The 16,523-nt window shown below is 43.4% G+C and overlaps 1 protein-coding gene across 1 annotated transcript in view; it reads left to right on the top strand.

The window, feature by feature from the left end:
* LOC144827299 (uncharacterized) overlaps positions 1 to 11,743 on the top strand; it is a 1,220,416-nt gene extending 1,208,673 nt beyond the window's left edge. The window contains exon 8 of the mRNA XM_078685665.1: positions 11,152 to 11,743. Within this exon, the coding sequence (XP_078541791.1) occupies positions 11,152 to 11,415 (264 nt within the window). The 3' untranslated portion in view covers positions 11,416 to 11,743. The remainder of the gene's footprint in view (positions 1 to 11,151) is intronic.
* The last annotated feature ends 4,780 nt before the right edge of the window (positions 11,744 to 16,523 follow it).

Consider the following 16,523-nt stretch of genomic DNA (forward strand, 5'->3'; position numbering starts at 1 on the left):
TGCCACCAAACTCTCTGAGGCGCTAACCCCTTTGGGACTTATCCCTTACCTTCGGGAGCCTACGCATGAGAAGGGGCACACCCTTGACCAAGTTTTCTCGTCTGTCCCTCTTGAGGGTATAGAGGTTACTCCTGTCCTTTGGTCAGACCACTTCCTTGCCAAATTTGTGATCAAGGGCATAGGTAAGTCAGTGCCTACTCCGGCACATCAACAGGGTCGTGTCCATAGGGCATTCCATCGAGTAACCCCAGAGATGCTGGCGCAAGCAGCTGTGGCCCATCCATGCCTCCTTTCTGGCGATCTAGACAGGGATTTGCAGACCATGCAGGACTGGTTTTTGGACAGGCTAAACGATCTTGCCCCGGAAGTAACATCTCGCCCGACACCGAAACGGGTCTCCGCGCCTTGGTTTACCGCTGCACTGTCGGCTACGCGGCAGCAGTGCAAGGTAGCCGAAAGAGCTTGGCGGGCACAATATGACACTGTTGCCAAGCTGACCTATAAAACGGTGGTCAAGGCTTATCACCGGGACATTCGCCTGGAAAAAAAAGCGTATCTAGCCAGGAGAATTGATGCTGCTTCCAACTCCTGCAAGGAGATATTCTCCATCGTGAGAGAATTCACCTCACCTTGGTCGAACACCTCAGACCAAAAACCATCTGGTACCTGGGCTGCGGATCTGGCTGACTTCTTTACGAGCAAGATCCAACGCATCCAGGAGTCATTCCTGGTACCAATATCGGTGGGCCAAACTGAACGTGACATCACCACACTGCCAGAGGCCGGGCCTAGGGCGACGTTGAGTGTGTTTCCTCCAATCTCTGCTCCGGACTCCCTGGCTCTAATGGGCAATTTAAAATCGGGTTCTCCCCTTGACCCATGCCCGGCTAAATTTCTAGCGAAAGTCGCGGAGGTGATCAACCCGTTGGCTAATCCGCTTTTGAATCTTTCACTGAGGCTAGGTGTGGTCCCGCAAACCTGGAAGCAGGCGATGGTGATTCCCTTGCTTAAAAAATCTGGCCTAGACCCGAAGGCCCCAGTCAATTATAGGCCCATCTCCCTGCTGCCGGCCCTCACGAAGATTCTGGAAAAGCACGTTCAAGGCGTGCTTTCCAATTTCCTTGAATCTAATGAGATCTTGCACGCCACCCAATCGGGCTTTCGTCCCCATCTTAGCACGGAGACTGCGCTCCTGGAGGTTTCGGAAACCATTAAAGGGGTTCTGGACTCTGGGGGCAAAGTCATGCTGGTGATGTTAGACCTGTCGGCGGCTTTTGACACCGTTCCCCATGATGGTCTTCTCGCAAGACTTCGCGAGATAGGCATACGGGGGACGGTGTTCGACTGGTTTTCTTCCTTTCTTGCCGGCCGCCGGCAAACGATCTGGGCCCCGCCTGATTCCGCCGTGATGCCGCCTTTGGGAGTCGGGGTCCCTCAGGGCTCTATTTTGAGCCCGACCCTCTTTAACATCATTATGACCCCGTTGGCGGCACTGGTGGAGTCGCATGGTGCCCAGATCGTATCCTATGCGGATGACACCCAGCTCCTCTTCTCTTGTACGAGAGGAGGCGACTTTGATGGGGAGAGTATTCGGGATTGCCTTGGGGCTGTTTTTCATTGGTTCCATCTAAACAGCCTTAAGTGCAATTCCGACAAGTCCGAAGTACTTTTCTTTGGGTGTGACACCGAACCTGACTGGCAGACTTGGTGGCCACGGGAGATGTTCCCTCCATCCTGCTCCTCTCAGGTTGCAAAGAATCTAGGGGTGAAGTTGGATAACAGGTTAACCCTGAAATCTCAGATCCTGGGGGTGTCGGGCATGTGCTTTGGCATCCTTAGGATGCTGCGGAGGTTCCTTCCTCTGTTATCCGTGGAACATAGGACGCTGACAGTTCAGGCTCTGATTGGGTCCAGGTTGGATTATTCCAACATTCTCTACCTGGGCCTTCCAGAGTACTTGCTGCAGCGCCTTCAAGTGGTGCAGAACGCCGCGGCCAGGGCAATCTTCGGCCTTAGTAGGCGTTCTAGTGCCTCGGGCTTGCTGGTAACGTTACATTGGTTGCCCATTCGCAAGAGGATCGCCTTTAAGGCTCTGACCTTGGTCTATAAAGCTCTTCACAAGGAGGGAGCTAAGTACCTCCAAAAGAGACTGGTCTTTTATCATCCGACCAGGTCTTTGAGGTCGGAATCCCTGCACCTTGCTGTTGTCCCTCGGGTAAAGAAAGCGCGCCTTGGCGGGCGCTCTTTTGGATTGCTGGCATCTCAGCTATGGAATTCTTTGCCGCTGGCCCTGCGGGGAGCCACTAGCTTGCTGGCTTTTAGGAAGGGCCTTAAAACGTGGCTTTTTATTCAGTAGCCGTTCTCTCTTGAACTCCTGGCTCACTGCTCTTTTAGTCTTTCATTTGGTGTTATGTTATTATGTTGCAGCTGTCTTTTGCCTTCTCCAATAAAAGCGCCGGGACACTCTTTTTGAGTAGCCGTGCGCTATAAAAATGAACTAATAACATAACATAACATAACATAACATCCTAATTAGTGGAGGGCCAATGCTAATTTGCATATGGCTGAATGGTGGGCAAAAGAAGAACAACAACAGTCTGGAAGCTCACCTAGAGTAATTATCAGTGGTTGAAATGAATTCATGCATGCAACTCATCAGTTTTTTATCACACAGCAACGGGTATGTCCAGATTGTGCATCTTGTGATCAGATGCATAGGGCTCAAGCTGCATCCTACTGATGAGGACCAAACAGGCCAAAACTGGTGTGGAGTTGCTTGTTTTCCCGCTCATAGGGCACTTGGCCTGGGATCTCGGCAAGGACTGCTCTTAGAAGAGCAGGTCCAAGTCTCATATGTTTTTAAAAAAAAAACAATGTACTGGAATGTGGCTCTGAGTAATTCATCACCAGTGGCTGAGATTAATTCAAGCATTCAGTCATTATGCTGTCATCATGATGATAGTAGTTATATAGGTCCTATATATTCCCAAAGTTTCTGCTACCTTGCAAAACGCCCGATGTGAAACTCAATCACACTCTTTTGCGTCTCAGTCCAGTCACAGCACCCTTCTTCTTCCTAGCCCATTTGCAATGCAGCCCGCATAAACCTCATAATCTAGAGAACCACGTGACATGCTTCAGCATAGCCACCTGGTAATATGATGCACTTCTAAATCAGTAAAACCCAAATGATATGTTGCTGAATTATAGTTGTGTTGGAAAATGGTTGGCAAAGAGGAAGTTACATATTGTTTTTTTCCAAATAAAATACCATGTAAATTAAGCACTGACCATTGTCTGCCTATGTTTCCCTGAACACTACGCTATGGTCGTATTACTAACTATAATAGTTCAAACATATATACTTGTGCTTGTTTAGCACATACATAAGTTACAGGCATTGCAAAGCCAAATCGGTCCTCCATTTCTACTTCTCGGCTCTGTGACACGTTTGTGCGTACCGTACATTTGTGTGAATGTGATACTGGGTCAGTGGTAGCATGAATGAGTGCGGGGACGAACAGTATGGGAATGACTAAATGCGCACTTGATTAATGAGCGAGTTAGTGCATAGCTGGGTGAATGAGTCTTTAAATATGTGTGTGTGGATAAACGTGTGAGCGTGTGATGATGCAGTTTACACACAGATACACACATACACATTATGAAGTGAGTGAAGCCTTCCTAAGCCGCCAAACCGCCAGTCTTACATTTTGTAAGGCATCAGACCGAACCTACATTTGCCTGATAAGGTTAACTAAAAATCTGGAAATGAGAAAAGGGCATCTATCATTGCCAGAATGCAAAGTTATCTTGGTTGAAAAGTCAGGATTTGGAGAAGGTGTCGTTCGCCAAAGACGTGGCACCTGGAAGATAGCACGCTAAAACCCGTTCCCTGCCCTGCAAAAAGATGCAAACACTTGCGGGCACACACACCCCCACACACGCAAGCAGGCACACGCACGTGCACACACACATACACACTGAATTACAAGCAATGCCTTATTAAAGGGATATCCCCATCCTCAAAGATAAGATTTTATCAAATTCATATTTTTCCATTTGAATAGTTTAAAAAAATTTTTTACGATTTTGGGCATGCAAACAATAACTTTTTTCTTCTTGTGCAAAAGTAGTTTTCCATTTAAATCAAACCACCAATCAGGACATTGCACAACTCTTTTTTTCCAGCGTAAGTCCATTACTTTCTTGGCTCCTGCCTGTGCAGCAATACTGCATCAGGACAAGTCCCGACGGTACTGGACGTCTGTCTTCCATAAGTGCCAAAAACAGACTTTGTACCATCATTAATTGGGACGGCTTAAGGCAGGTTAGTTCCAGCAATGCACTGCATTTTGAAATTTGCTCTTTCACTTTTTAAAATTATATTGGATATTTCTAAAAAGGCAGACCTCGCTGTGAGTTTTGCTCTGCTTATTCAAAATAATGTGTAGCTAAACTCTATATCCAAATAGCAGTAGATGGAAGTCTGGGAGTTCTACTGCTGTAGCTATTAAACACCTTTTAGCAGAGCTGCATTATCACTTATTACTCATTTTCTATAAGTATTTTATATTCAATTACATTTGTTCTGTTAGCTGGTTTGGAGTTTAAATAACACAGTTATGTAGGTATTTCTACATTCTAGGCTCCAGTGGAGATGATCAGTGACCAGAAGCAATTTCTAAGGGATGACTTTCACACTCTGGACCTCACAGGAATACAGCTTGGGTCAACCTATTAGTGGGCTGATTGCCAGTTCATGTGTATACCAAAGTGGGCTGCCTTAAGTAAAACATTTAAAAAGCAGCCCAGTGAAAGGATGGTGGTATGCAGAGACAGCTCAGGGAATGTTCCAATACACTGCCCTCATTTACATAATATTTAATATGACCCAAGGGACCATTGATTTGGGAAGGCATAATGCCATCTTCTAGCAGCCAACAAACACATCTGTGTGTGGAACTGCCTAACAACTCGGCACAGTCATCGCTTTGGGGCAGATTTACAAAAAACGAACACAGCGCGGTACCACAAGTCATGTTGCTGTGCGACACTGCTTTAGTTTCGAAGCACAGGGATGCAACATATTTACAACAATGATACAAATTGTAATAAACAATCGTGTCAGTCTAGTTCTTTGTGCGCCGTCTTGCGCACTTTTGACTATTTAGGTTTCGCAGTTTCACTTCCGGGTGTTATCCAGACCCGGGGTAAGCGGCTAACACTTGTGTGAGCAAGACGGAACTACAGTGAAGGTACGCTAGATTCCCTGGTGTAGCAGAATCCCGCCTGATTATTAATTCCTGTCCAGTATTTGTCAATTTATCAAGCTTGCTAACCTCAGCCTATTTTAATGCGGTTTCTTTAACCTCATTAGGGCAGTGCCGGCTACTTTCGCCCATTGCGGCTTTCTCGTGGAATACTCGAAAACGGCCACGTAAGTGCTCCTTGTTCTCCGTTTCTTTTTTAGGTTAAATAGTCCTGGTAAATGTGGTGTTTTTTGCCCAATTGGTCTTATATCTAATATCAGCCCATTTCTTCGCAGTACCTCGTAATCCACGACAGACTCGATAACAGAACCATTAATAAATATTACTGGTATGTTACCGCTTCATTCTCTGATTACATGCTTTCGATGCCTCAGAATAACTCTTGTTATGCAGGAAGTGACTATGCTCTAGCCAGCTTAAAAACTGAATATGATTCATTCACTCACCATTTTCCTACAGTTTTTTACTGTCCTTGCTGTTCCTGGCGCACAGAGCTCATTGTGATTCTTCAAAAAATATTGACTACGAAGGTGTGTGTGTTTTTATTACTTGTTTCCGGTGAGCGAGCAGACTTGGTCCCAATAGTCAGGAACTGGCAGTTCATACGGGTCCCTGGCACTCAGCGCATACTTTTGTGAACCAGGGCTTAACACACTTTGGTTTTATCGATCTGTTTTAACTGTACCAGCCCAAACCCTCATATGACTAATTCGTTGACTTTTTGCAATTTTATAATTTGTCAGTTGGAACTAACTACCCATGACGAATCGACAGCACCTCCTCCCACATTCCTTTATTGCTTTTGATGTCTCCAGTCCTGTATAGGCCCCCATAATTCTTATATACCAATTCATTTTCTGCACTATGGCTCTCACCGCCCTGAAATGATTTAAGTTCTAAAGAGTATGGGCTGATTATTTTCCTTGTATTTTTCTTGGCCAGTATATTCAACACTTGATTGGCGCGCCTCATCAGAAGATACTTTGTACCCGGACTGGGTTGGAATTATCACCAGTCGTGGGGTAAGTCCTTTCTTCCGCCTCCTAGAACCAGCATTCTAATGTAGCTTCGCAGATAGAATTTTGTGGGTCATTTGTCTTACTAGTACTTCTTGATTTCCCATTACCCACAGGGACTACCCATCATTTCCATTTGGAGATAGGTATGTTTCAGCATGCCCTATTTTCTGATGGCGCATTGGTCTGCCATCACTGTATTTTTATCATTTCTTATCCCACTACCACAATGACACGCCCCTACTCCATTACGTTGTTTGTGCACTTGGGGTGGCCACTTTTATCATGACTGTCTTTTTATGATTCTTTCACCAATCTTATGACCATTAGGCTCACGTACGGTCTTCACCATTATTCCTAGCTCCCCTTTTTTAACCTATTTCCCTTTTTCACTTGTGCACCACATTCACTTTCGTCATGGGTGCAGATGAATTGTGTACGAAATGACCATTGTGTATTACAAGTTTTTTGTTGAGGTGTTTTTGCCATTATTTGCCCTCTAGCAAGTCTGCTTTGTACAATTAGGGTACTTCCCATACCCCGTTTTTATAAAATTAATTTAATTAAAAAATGAATAAATGAAAAATAAGATTTAATCTGTAGAAACGTTTTTACTTATATCCTTGGTAATGATGAGACATTAACATGTGTGCAAACTGTACTACCAGTCACTATAAATACTGTTCCCTTCCTGCACTCATTTTCCTTTCCTCACTTCACTTAGAGTCGCTCTTTTTCCCCTTTTTTTCTTTGGTGATCAATGAATAATTTGAGCCTTCTCACGTAATTATTTTGTGTATGGTTGGAGATTACTCTCAATTAAGAGTGGTGATCAATGCCACCAGTAAAGTTCTGTTTTTGTTGTGTTTGTTTTCCAGCCCTGAAGATTTGGAGTGCAATCCACTCCAATGAAACACGTGTCGGCTGGCGCAATAAACATTATTGCTGCACTTACCAACTGTCCCTCGTTGTTGTTGTGTAATCAAGACCAAAGAAGTTTATTACAATTTGTATCAAGTTTTTGTGTGCTCAGGTCTTTCTCCTCACAAATTTATATGTATGTGCTTGGAGCATTACATTGTTAAGGGGTTGTACAGGTCACCCCTTTTCCTAGCAGCACCACTCCAACATAACCACTGCATAATACATACCAAATACTTGTTGGTGCGCAAAGCCCCCCTTCAGTTAAGTACCTGGTCCATTTCTTGAAACATATTTACAACAATGTGTCGCATCTCTGTGCTCCCCCCTGCACTGGCGCACAACACAAACTGCTGTCATGCGCCGGCACCCTTGCACGATGGTGCTAGGATGCCTGCGTCTTGGGGGGATTGTTTTTGTGCAGGAGGGGACACTTTCCTGCTCAAAAACAATATATTGAGGTGATTTCCTCTTTCAATGTGTGCTGTAGAATGCAGCACGCATTGAAAGAGGAAAAAACGAGGAGAAATGAAAACATTTTTCCTTGTTGCACCTCGCTACGCTACCCCTAGGGTGGCATAGCATTCTGGCGTTTTTCCATATTAACGATTGCTTGTAAATCTGGAAATGCATCAGTGGACATTGGTGTTGCGTGGGAACATTCATAGCAAAACCCATGTCACGCCCCTAACACGCAAAGGGTTGTGTGAAAAGGGGCAATATTTACAAGCACAGGTAAAGTTACACAGGGTGGCTTTACCTGTGCTTGTAAATATCACTCAGCAGGTTGTGCCACCTGTGTGTCATGCAACGTCATGCACCAACGGCGCAAGGGGCTTGTAAATCTGCCCCTTTGTGTCTAGTGGTCAGAGATCATGCAGTGAAAACTAGTCCTGCTGGGTTCCAGTGCAGTGTTTCTCATGTGAAGATCTGTGCCTGTGTCAGAAGTGAACCAGTAGACTAGCCTCACAGTGAGTGGAAGCTCCCTGCTTCAGCCATATCTCTGCTTTCCTTTGGGCCTAAGAGAGCCCTGAGCAGATCACAAGTGCAGTGGCACTGGGGTGTGTGTCTAATAAAAAATAAGTATGATTTAAAAAAAGAATTTAGAATATGGTGCGAGACGCAACATATGCCCGTGCAGGGAGGTGTTGCTGCAGAGCTGTAATGCGATAACCGCTCAGAACCCCCATACCCCTGACACCGATACCTAAGTGCCTGTTAGACGCTGCTAAGCCACTCCCCCCTCCCCTGAAAAGAACCCATACCCCACAGGACATTTACCGTCCAATATCTTGGACACGGACCCGAAAGTGTACCTCCACAGGCACATTTTGACACTCTCTATGACCCGCTAGCCATGTAACCTCATCCTACTCTCCTCATACTATTATTTTTGATTTTCAGTCTCCCCTCCCACCACCTCGTAATGTTGGAGAGTTTTTTTTTCTCCTCCCTGTTTTGTCTCGTCCCATTTCCTCTCTTACCTATAGGTTAAGTTACAGTGTCCTGGTAGTTTTATCACCGACACGATTGCTACAAAATTGTGCATATTGTATTGGTTGCCGATAGCCATCTGGCCCTCAGCATTCCTGATACCGCAATACACTGAGTGCCTTAGCACACACTGACTGTCGGGAGAGGTACAGGGAAGGCGAGCAATTGCCAGAACGTGCCGCCTCACATCACACCTCATCCCCATACCCCAGACCGCACCACTATCGATACCGAGCGCCATCACATTCTTTATAGCCCACATTTCTACGCATATTGTTCCATTAACTTTACTGCAAGAAATGTGATACGTAATCAATGCCCTGCTGTGTGTTATCACTGTACTATGATGTCGTTGCGTAACTATATGGAATACGTGTGCCTTTTTCCTTTTGCTCACTGCATTATGGTGTACTGAATATATATGCTGAAAAACTAATAAAATATATTCAAACAAAACAAAAATTATTTAAAAAAAGAAAATGCAATAATACACTTAATCTAAAAAATAACACTGCTCATATTGTACATTTTCATAAAATTAATTCAAATCACAACTTTTTAGCAAGTTATTGCAAACTAACTATAACACATTTTAGTGAGGGAGGTGATTTTATTTTTATAATGTTTCTTAAAGATTAATATTTATAAACTAAATTGAGAATTTGAAATTATTTTGTCATTGAAAGCATATTTATAATTTGGAATTTGTGCATTGTATCTTTTTATTTTATTAGTTCTATTTTAGGATTAATTATTGTATATTATTCTACATTGTTTTACATTATCAAAATTGTATTTTTTTTTTTTATTTTTATATATTTTCCTATAGTGAGATTTCCATCCCATTGGCAGAGATCTCCACATATAGTGGTAAAACTTTACCACTGTATATGAGTTGCAAGAGGCTTAGCTCCCTATTTTGGGGCTGGGAGGATTCTTAAGTCTACATCTAGGTGTAACTCTCTACTTGGAAATGGTAAATAGCTAAAAAGTTGAGATTTACATCTAGGTGGAGAAGTATCTCTACTAGTAAATAGATCGACTCATGTGAATTGTACCTTTTTGAGCTGACCAAAAAATTATCAAGCATGCTCACTTCTTAAGACACCATTTGGTGGTATGGCTGTAATTTGACATCTGCCAAAAAATGACAAATGCCTCATATGCCCACTACTACGATTAGGGACACGCTCTTTGCTTTAGGAGCCAAACGAAATGACGCTTGAGGTAAAGTCAAATGAATTATAGTCCTCTGACATCCTTCTTGCTGGTGGACCTTCTGTTCATGTCCACCATTGAAATAATGTTGGGCTGGGACAAAGAAAACCTGTTGAATGTTCCTCTTGTGTAGGGAACCAACTTCTAGAACATATGGGACATTAATTATGTGAGGCCTGAAGGTGGACTTCTGCTATGTGAACCTATATACCGGAAATATATGTTTGTATGATGAACAATCGACGATGCCACAATATCATTTGCAGAATATCTCCCACAGGTTTAAAGCATGCAGAAGCCATGTAGGACGAAATCGATTTTGTATAGGATGTGTGTAAATGTGGTCCCCACTCCCATTGTCATATTTATGGAAATGCTGCCTCTGTCACAATGGGGCAAGCCAGTCAAACTGCAAATCAGTCCATTAGTAAATTAGTGGAGAGAAGATTTGCCCTAGTTTGCGAGCGGTGGTTGCTCCATTTTTATGGTGGAGGAGCAGTGCCCCGCCTCCTGCGAGCGCTGCAGCCCTGCACATTAATAAAATGGTAAAAAGTACCATTTTTTAATGTGTCCCAGGCTCGCTTGCGCTGTTACAGCGCGAGGGCAGGGTCGTGGCTGATTAGTGCAATTGCACTATTGCTTCAGCCCCTGCCAGTCGCATGTGAGATTGGCCGGCTGCTTACAGCTGGCCAATCTCACATGCGCATTTAAAGCCTACAATTCCAAGGCTGAAAAATTGCCAAGGGATTTAGCTGCAGACACCCAGCCTCAAAATGAGCACGGGGTTAACCTGCGCTATACAAGAGAGGAAGTCCTTCCCCTTTCTCCCTAGTCACCATCCACGGAGGAGAGAGATATGGCAGACGGACCCTTCAGCAAAGGCAACATGCATGTGGTGAGTTTGCGGGCATCGCGAGCCACCATATTTAAATGTTGCCATCCGCTGCTGTTTGCTAGCCTTCCCCAACCTGGGGATCATATCTGTGAATTGTCACGGTCCAGTCGTCCACTCACTGTGCCTCTCAAACTTGCAACTAGCCTTTGGCTAATACAGTTCATACCGTAAAGTGGTCTAGAAATAATAGTACCAATGAAAGTGACATCTCTATTTATTCAAAGTATTTAAATTCGACAACGAAGCAGACTGACAAGACACTGTTTCAAAGTTATATAGCGTGCTTCACAAGTATAACAACTCACTTACTGACTTAAAACTGCTTTTTTTCTAGGCTGCCTTTGTGGTGCTCAGCTGTATCACACCCAAGTACATTCAGTCTGACAACTGTCACAAGGATCTCCAGCTTGCTGTTGCTCTGAACAAACCAGTGATCCCTCTTCTGTTGCATTTCCTGCTCTGGCCCCCAGAAGGCGCCTCTCATCACATCCCCAGGCTCCTCTTCCGCTGCCCACCTATTGATCTCAGCAGTGAGAGGCTATTCCGAAGGAACATTGGCTTACTTGTGAACAAAATCAAGCAATTTATGAAATATTAACAGCACTTTTGATGTGCAGATATTTTTCTTTCTTTAGTTAACTGACATATTTCTATTTCTTGACCAACCTCACATATTATCTACAGGAATTAGCCAACGTTTCACATGCTGAAGTAGCCTGAAAGTAACTGATGGTAAAACAGGTTTCTAGGTCTGAGAAGTGTGTGCCTTATGACTTGAAACTGTGCATGATCTTAAACAATCAATTGTACCTTTAAAAGCTTTCGTCCATTTGCCATTTTGGGATAGAAGTTGGAAATGAAGATAGCATTTTCTTAATGTGATGTCCTCCATTTTACACGGTATGTAACGTTTACAACGAAATTTTTACAACGCACTACCATTACAACGCAGGCATTACCACTAAGCATGGGCGGATTTTGCGGATCCACGATTCACGAATTTGCGGATTCACGGATCGTGGATCCGCAAAATCCGCGGATTTAGCGGATCTGCGGATTTGGGGGCGGGGCTTCCTCGAGTGTGTGGGCGGGGCCAAACGGACGGGGCTTCCATGCGAGCGCACATGCCTCTTGTGTGTATAAAAGGTCAGAGACCGATCAGAGCAGCAGATTAAGAGACAGAAGCCCCTGGTCACAGGAACAGCACGGGGATTGCGCTTGTGAAAGTCAAAGATGCAAATGCCTCTGGCCAGCATCACAGCGGATTTTCGATGGTATATTTGTGAAGAAGGCACATCTGCCCAGCCTCCCAACGCTCACGATTTTTTTTGGGCTGATGAATGAGTCATTGCATTTGCGCTTCAACTAGTTCCAGCGACCAAGTGTGTGTTACTATGCAATCGCGCCGAAGTGCGCAGGGGTCCCTGGAGTAAAATGGCCATCATAGTGGGTAAATGGCGGGAAGACGGTGCACACCTCGAGTGTGTGGGCGGGGCCAAACAGAGACCAGCATCACAGCGGCTTTTCAATGGTATATTTGGGAACAAGGCACACCTGCCCAGCCTCCACAACGCTCACGATTATTTTTGGGCTGATGAATGAGTCACTGAATTTAAGCTTCAACTAGGGCACATGCGTTATTGATATCTGCAAGTGTTTCCTGTTGAGGTTTTTTTTTGTGCCAGGACCGTCGTGCCAGAATGAACCCTGCCCTTCATATTTATTCAAGAAGAAGACACCATGTAAATAATTTACGATGGCGCCGGCAAGCTGCCAGCGCCATCCTGCAAAAGTTACTTAATTAGCTTCAACAGGAAGCTCCAACTGATAAAATAAAGCAGGCGCTCGAGCCCCTGCTTTATCTTATCTGTTAGAGCTTCCTGTCGAAGCTAATTAAGTAACCATTTGAGGATGGCGCTGGCAGCTTGCCGGCGCCATCGTAAATTATGCATTAGGCTTGAACTTTTGACCGCAAAATCCGCTCCGATCGCGGATTGCGGATTCTCGGTAAATCCGCGAGAGTTCGCGGATCGCGGATTTACCGAAAATCCGCAAAATCCGCGATCGGAGCGGATTTTGCGCTCATGCTTAATTACCACGCATACCATTACAATGCATTGCGCTGGGGGGCGCTCTAGGGTAGGAAATAAGTTTAATTTTCTATCCAACACCTTCCCTAGTGTCCACGGGGACTGGAGTTGGAAAAGAAAATTATACTTACCACTATCCAGCACCTCTAAGCGCTATGCATTGTAATGGTATGCGTGGTAAAAACCGCGTTGTAAAGGTATGCGTGGTAAAAGTATGCGTTGTAACGTCATACATCCATTTTACCCCAGTATTGAGAATGACTACAAAATTATGCAAACAAGTAATCTAGCACATTGTCTTAGTTGCTTGCGAAAAACATCAATAGGTTTGTTTGAAAGCCCTCACTCACCGACCTGGTCGGTAACATGCTTCATCATCGGGCCCCACCAGGAGTGGCCGAGTGCCACCCTGGTGTGCTGCAACGCCAGATTACTGCGGATTATAAATTCACTATTATCCTAGTGTGAGGTCGGTCACTAGAAATGAAATGAATTCATACTTGTATAGCGCACTTATACCCTGAGGTGTCTGGAACCCTTCCTGGCTTTTCCCTGTGAAATGCCCACTCCTGGGCACCCCCAAGGTGAAGCCAGGCATCCCAGCCCTGTTGGGGCCGTTGTGGAGATTAAGCAAGCTATTGCCCAGAGTTGCAGAGTGGGACCCATGATGAGAATAGGCACCGAGGCGAGAATGATCAGGTCCGAGGAAATTGAGCCCAAGACACGCCGAGACGGGAATTGAACCCTGGTCCCGGGCCAGACCTGTGCATCAGGGTCTGCCGCTCTAACCATTGAGCCACACTTCCCCACTAGGATAATAGTGGATTTATAATTTGGTCCGTTATCCTATATATATATTTTTTATCCCTGTCCAATTGGCGAAACAAATAAAACGTCCTTTTTTGACTCAATTGGCCTTTTTATCTTCCACTTCACATTCACAAATAACCAGCTCCGCAGTAATCTGGCATTGCAGCACACCAGGGTGGCACTCGGCCACTCCTGGTGGGGCCCGATGATGAAGCATGTCACAGACAGGTCGGAGAGTGTGGGCTTTCAAACAAACCTATTGAGGTTTTTCTCAAGCAACTAAGACAATGTGCTAGATTACTTGTTTGCTTCATTTTGTAGTCATTCTCAATAGTGACGCTCCTATGTTGTTTTTCTGCATCTTAAACCGAGGGGAATAGGAGCGTTCCTTGTCTCCCTTCCTCTGTTGTTGTTACTAGTTCTCCATTTTACACCTCCTGATCATCATATATTTTAAACCCAAGATGGCGTAAACAAATCTGATAATCTGAACTTCGGACTTTTTGTGTGCACTTGTCTTGGATATTTCTGGACCTGACAAATTCAAAAACAAACCCTGTTATGTCTGCTAAACTAGAGACCATGATTAATAAGACATTGCTGTGCAATATTGAGAATCATAATAATTTATTAAATGCATTTATGAAACAAGTTACATGATTTATTTGTCTGTGTTGATTTATGTATAAAGGTGTGCATAAGAGTAAAAAATCTATTTAAATGAGATTTCGAAAGAAGTCTGATATAGAGGATGTAATTTATTTACTTGGCATTTATTATCAGCATATAAACATGGGTTAATCCCGTATGTTTTGTCAATAGGGATCACAAATTCCCATTTAACATGTCATGAGTGAGTGATGTAATATGCTAGGCTATAAGCATTGCATGGTGGAGTAGCACGAGATAGTTAGTTCAGTAATCTATAACTGGTGAGTTTTAGAGTCTTTTGGTTTTTTAACATTGGTTTTTACCTTATTTCAACACCTCACTATACCATCACTTTAACCTTTTTCAGTGAAGTGATGCACCAAACCAATTAACATTAAGGAGGCAAACTTATGAAGTGACAAAAATACGTGTCCACTACTATTACTCAGTTGGACCATAGTAACACATTGAACAATGAGAATGAGACCTGGTGTTTGATCGATTGATAACACTGCTGAGAATGGCCACCAGAAGAGAGAAATTGTATCATAGGCTAAGCAGTCTTTGACCCCACAACACACTCATACATGGTGGCAATATTGACATGGCATTATGTTGCTCTTCAGCAGTTGCAGAGTGCAAATTAAATCAAAGCACTCCGATACCTTTATGTTGAATTTAATGCTAAAATTGCAAAAAAGGTGGCGGGTGAGAAGCTGCTGCTGCAGAAGCGTCCCCACCATCGATGGTCGTGTGACCTTTAACACAGCGAAAAAGCATGATTTAAATGCACAGGAAGATTAGGTAAAAAAAGGAGGAGAAATATAAAAAATTAAAAAAGCACACTTGAAATGCATGCACCCAGGGGGAGAGTACAAAAGCTTAAAAAAAGTCCCACAAAGTGGATGAAAACAGTACTTGGGCCATGGGATGCTAATAAGAGAAACATACAGAAGAACAAAAAAAATAGTAAGCTACATCCAATAGAAAGTGGAGCAAAAGTAAGTGGCAAGCATAGGAACCAATGACAAGCAAGGGGGCCGGCTGTAAACCTCTTTTCAGATTTATATTGAATACAATAGATTTCACAAGCACAGCACAAGTGCTATGTAGGCTTAACCTAACACATGTGCACTACTAGGTGTCTTCAGTTCACAGTTTTGCAAGTGTATTCAAATATCAAATTTATCATTACAGAAAGCAAGCATTAATAACAATTGAGGAATTAGCATAAACAAAATCATAATTAATTTATCGGGGACTCTACTTAGAGCCCATTCCTCCTGCATCAAATATTGAGGAATTGGCATGATGAGCGACAGATTAGATTAAAACCATGTACCTATTCGACCTGGGTGGCGGGGACTACTTGTGTCAGACCACATATTGGGACTATGGCACTGTTGTTTATTGTTTGGGTTTTAACTCAGATACCCTTAACTTCTAAATTGTTATATTTAGATACTGTAAATGTTGACATAACTATTACTACTATGTCTACTGAAATATCGGTAACCCTGGATACTCCAGGGCAGATTTGTCTGTCGACAATAACATTTTGTTGTGAAAAGAAAATCATAATTAAGAATCATTAATTCAAAGGCCCACGTGTGACTAACACTCGCTACATAAAATAAACAGCAGTTGTCTCTGTAATGAACAGAGATAGCAGAATAGATTAAGAATGCAAGTAATGCCTCTAACATAAAAAAGGTTTTAATAATATGCAGTGCTGGAATGCAAAGTGTAAAAATATCTAAAGTGTATAATGTTTGATTGTCTAAAGCAAAAAACAAGTGTGGCTACATTCCTCCTATTTCACCTACACTCACACAAATGGGTGCACCATTTATATACTTCATCTCAAAAGATCACTATTCTAAATGTCATTTTTCCAAATGCATTTGTGTATTTCCCCTGGATTATTGTAATTCCAACTATCTGGGTTGACCTGCCTATCTCCTTAAGTAAACACAACAAGATTCAGAACTTTTCAGAAAGATTAGACAATACAGTTTTCTTGGATATCCAGTGCTGGCAAAACTACATTAGTTTCAAATAAAGGAGAGAATTTAGTTTGAATCTCTTTGTTTGGTACATAAAGTGGTACATCAACACAGTCTTTCAGCTCTCATATCCGGCTAAGTTATACTGT

Source organism: Lissotriton helveticus, chromosome 4_1, assembly GCF_964261635.1.
Source record: "Lissotriton helveticus chromosome 4_1, aLisHel1.1, whole genome shotgun sequence".
Classification (NCBI taxonomy): domain Eukaryota; kingdom Metazoa; phylum Chordata; class Amphibia; order Caudata; family Salamandridae; genus Lissotriton; species Lissotriton helveticus.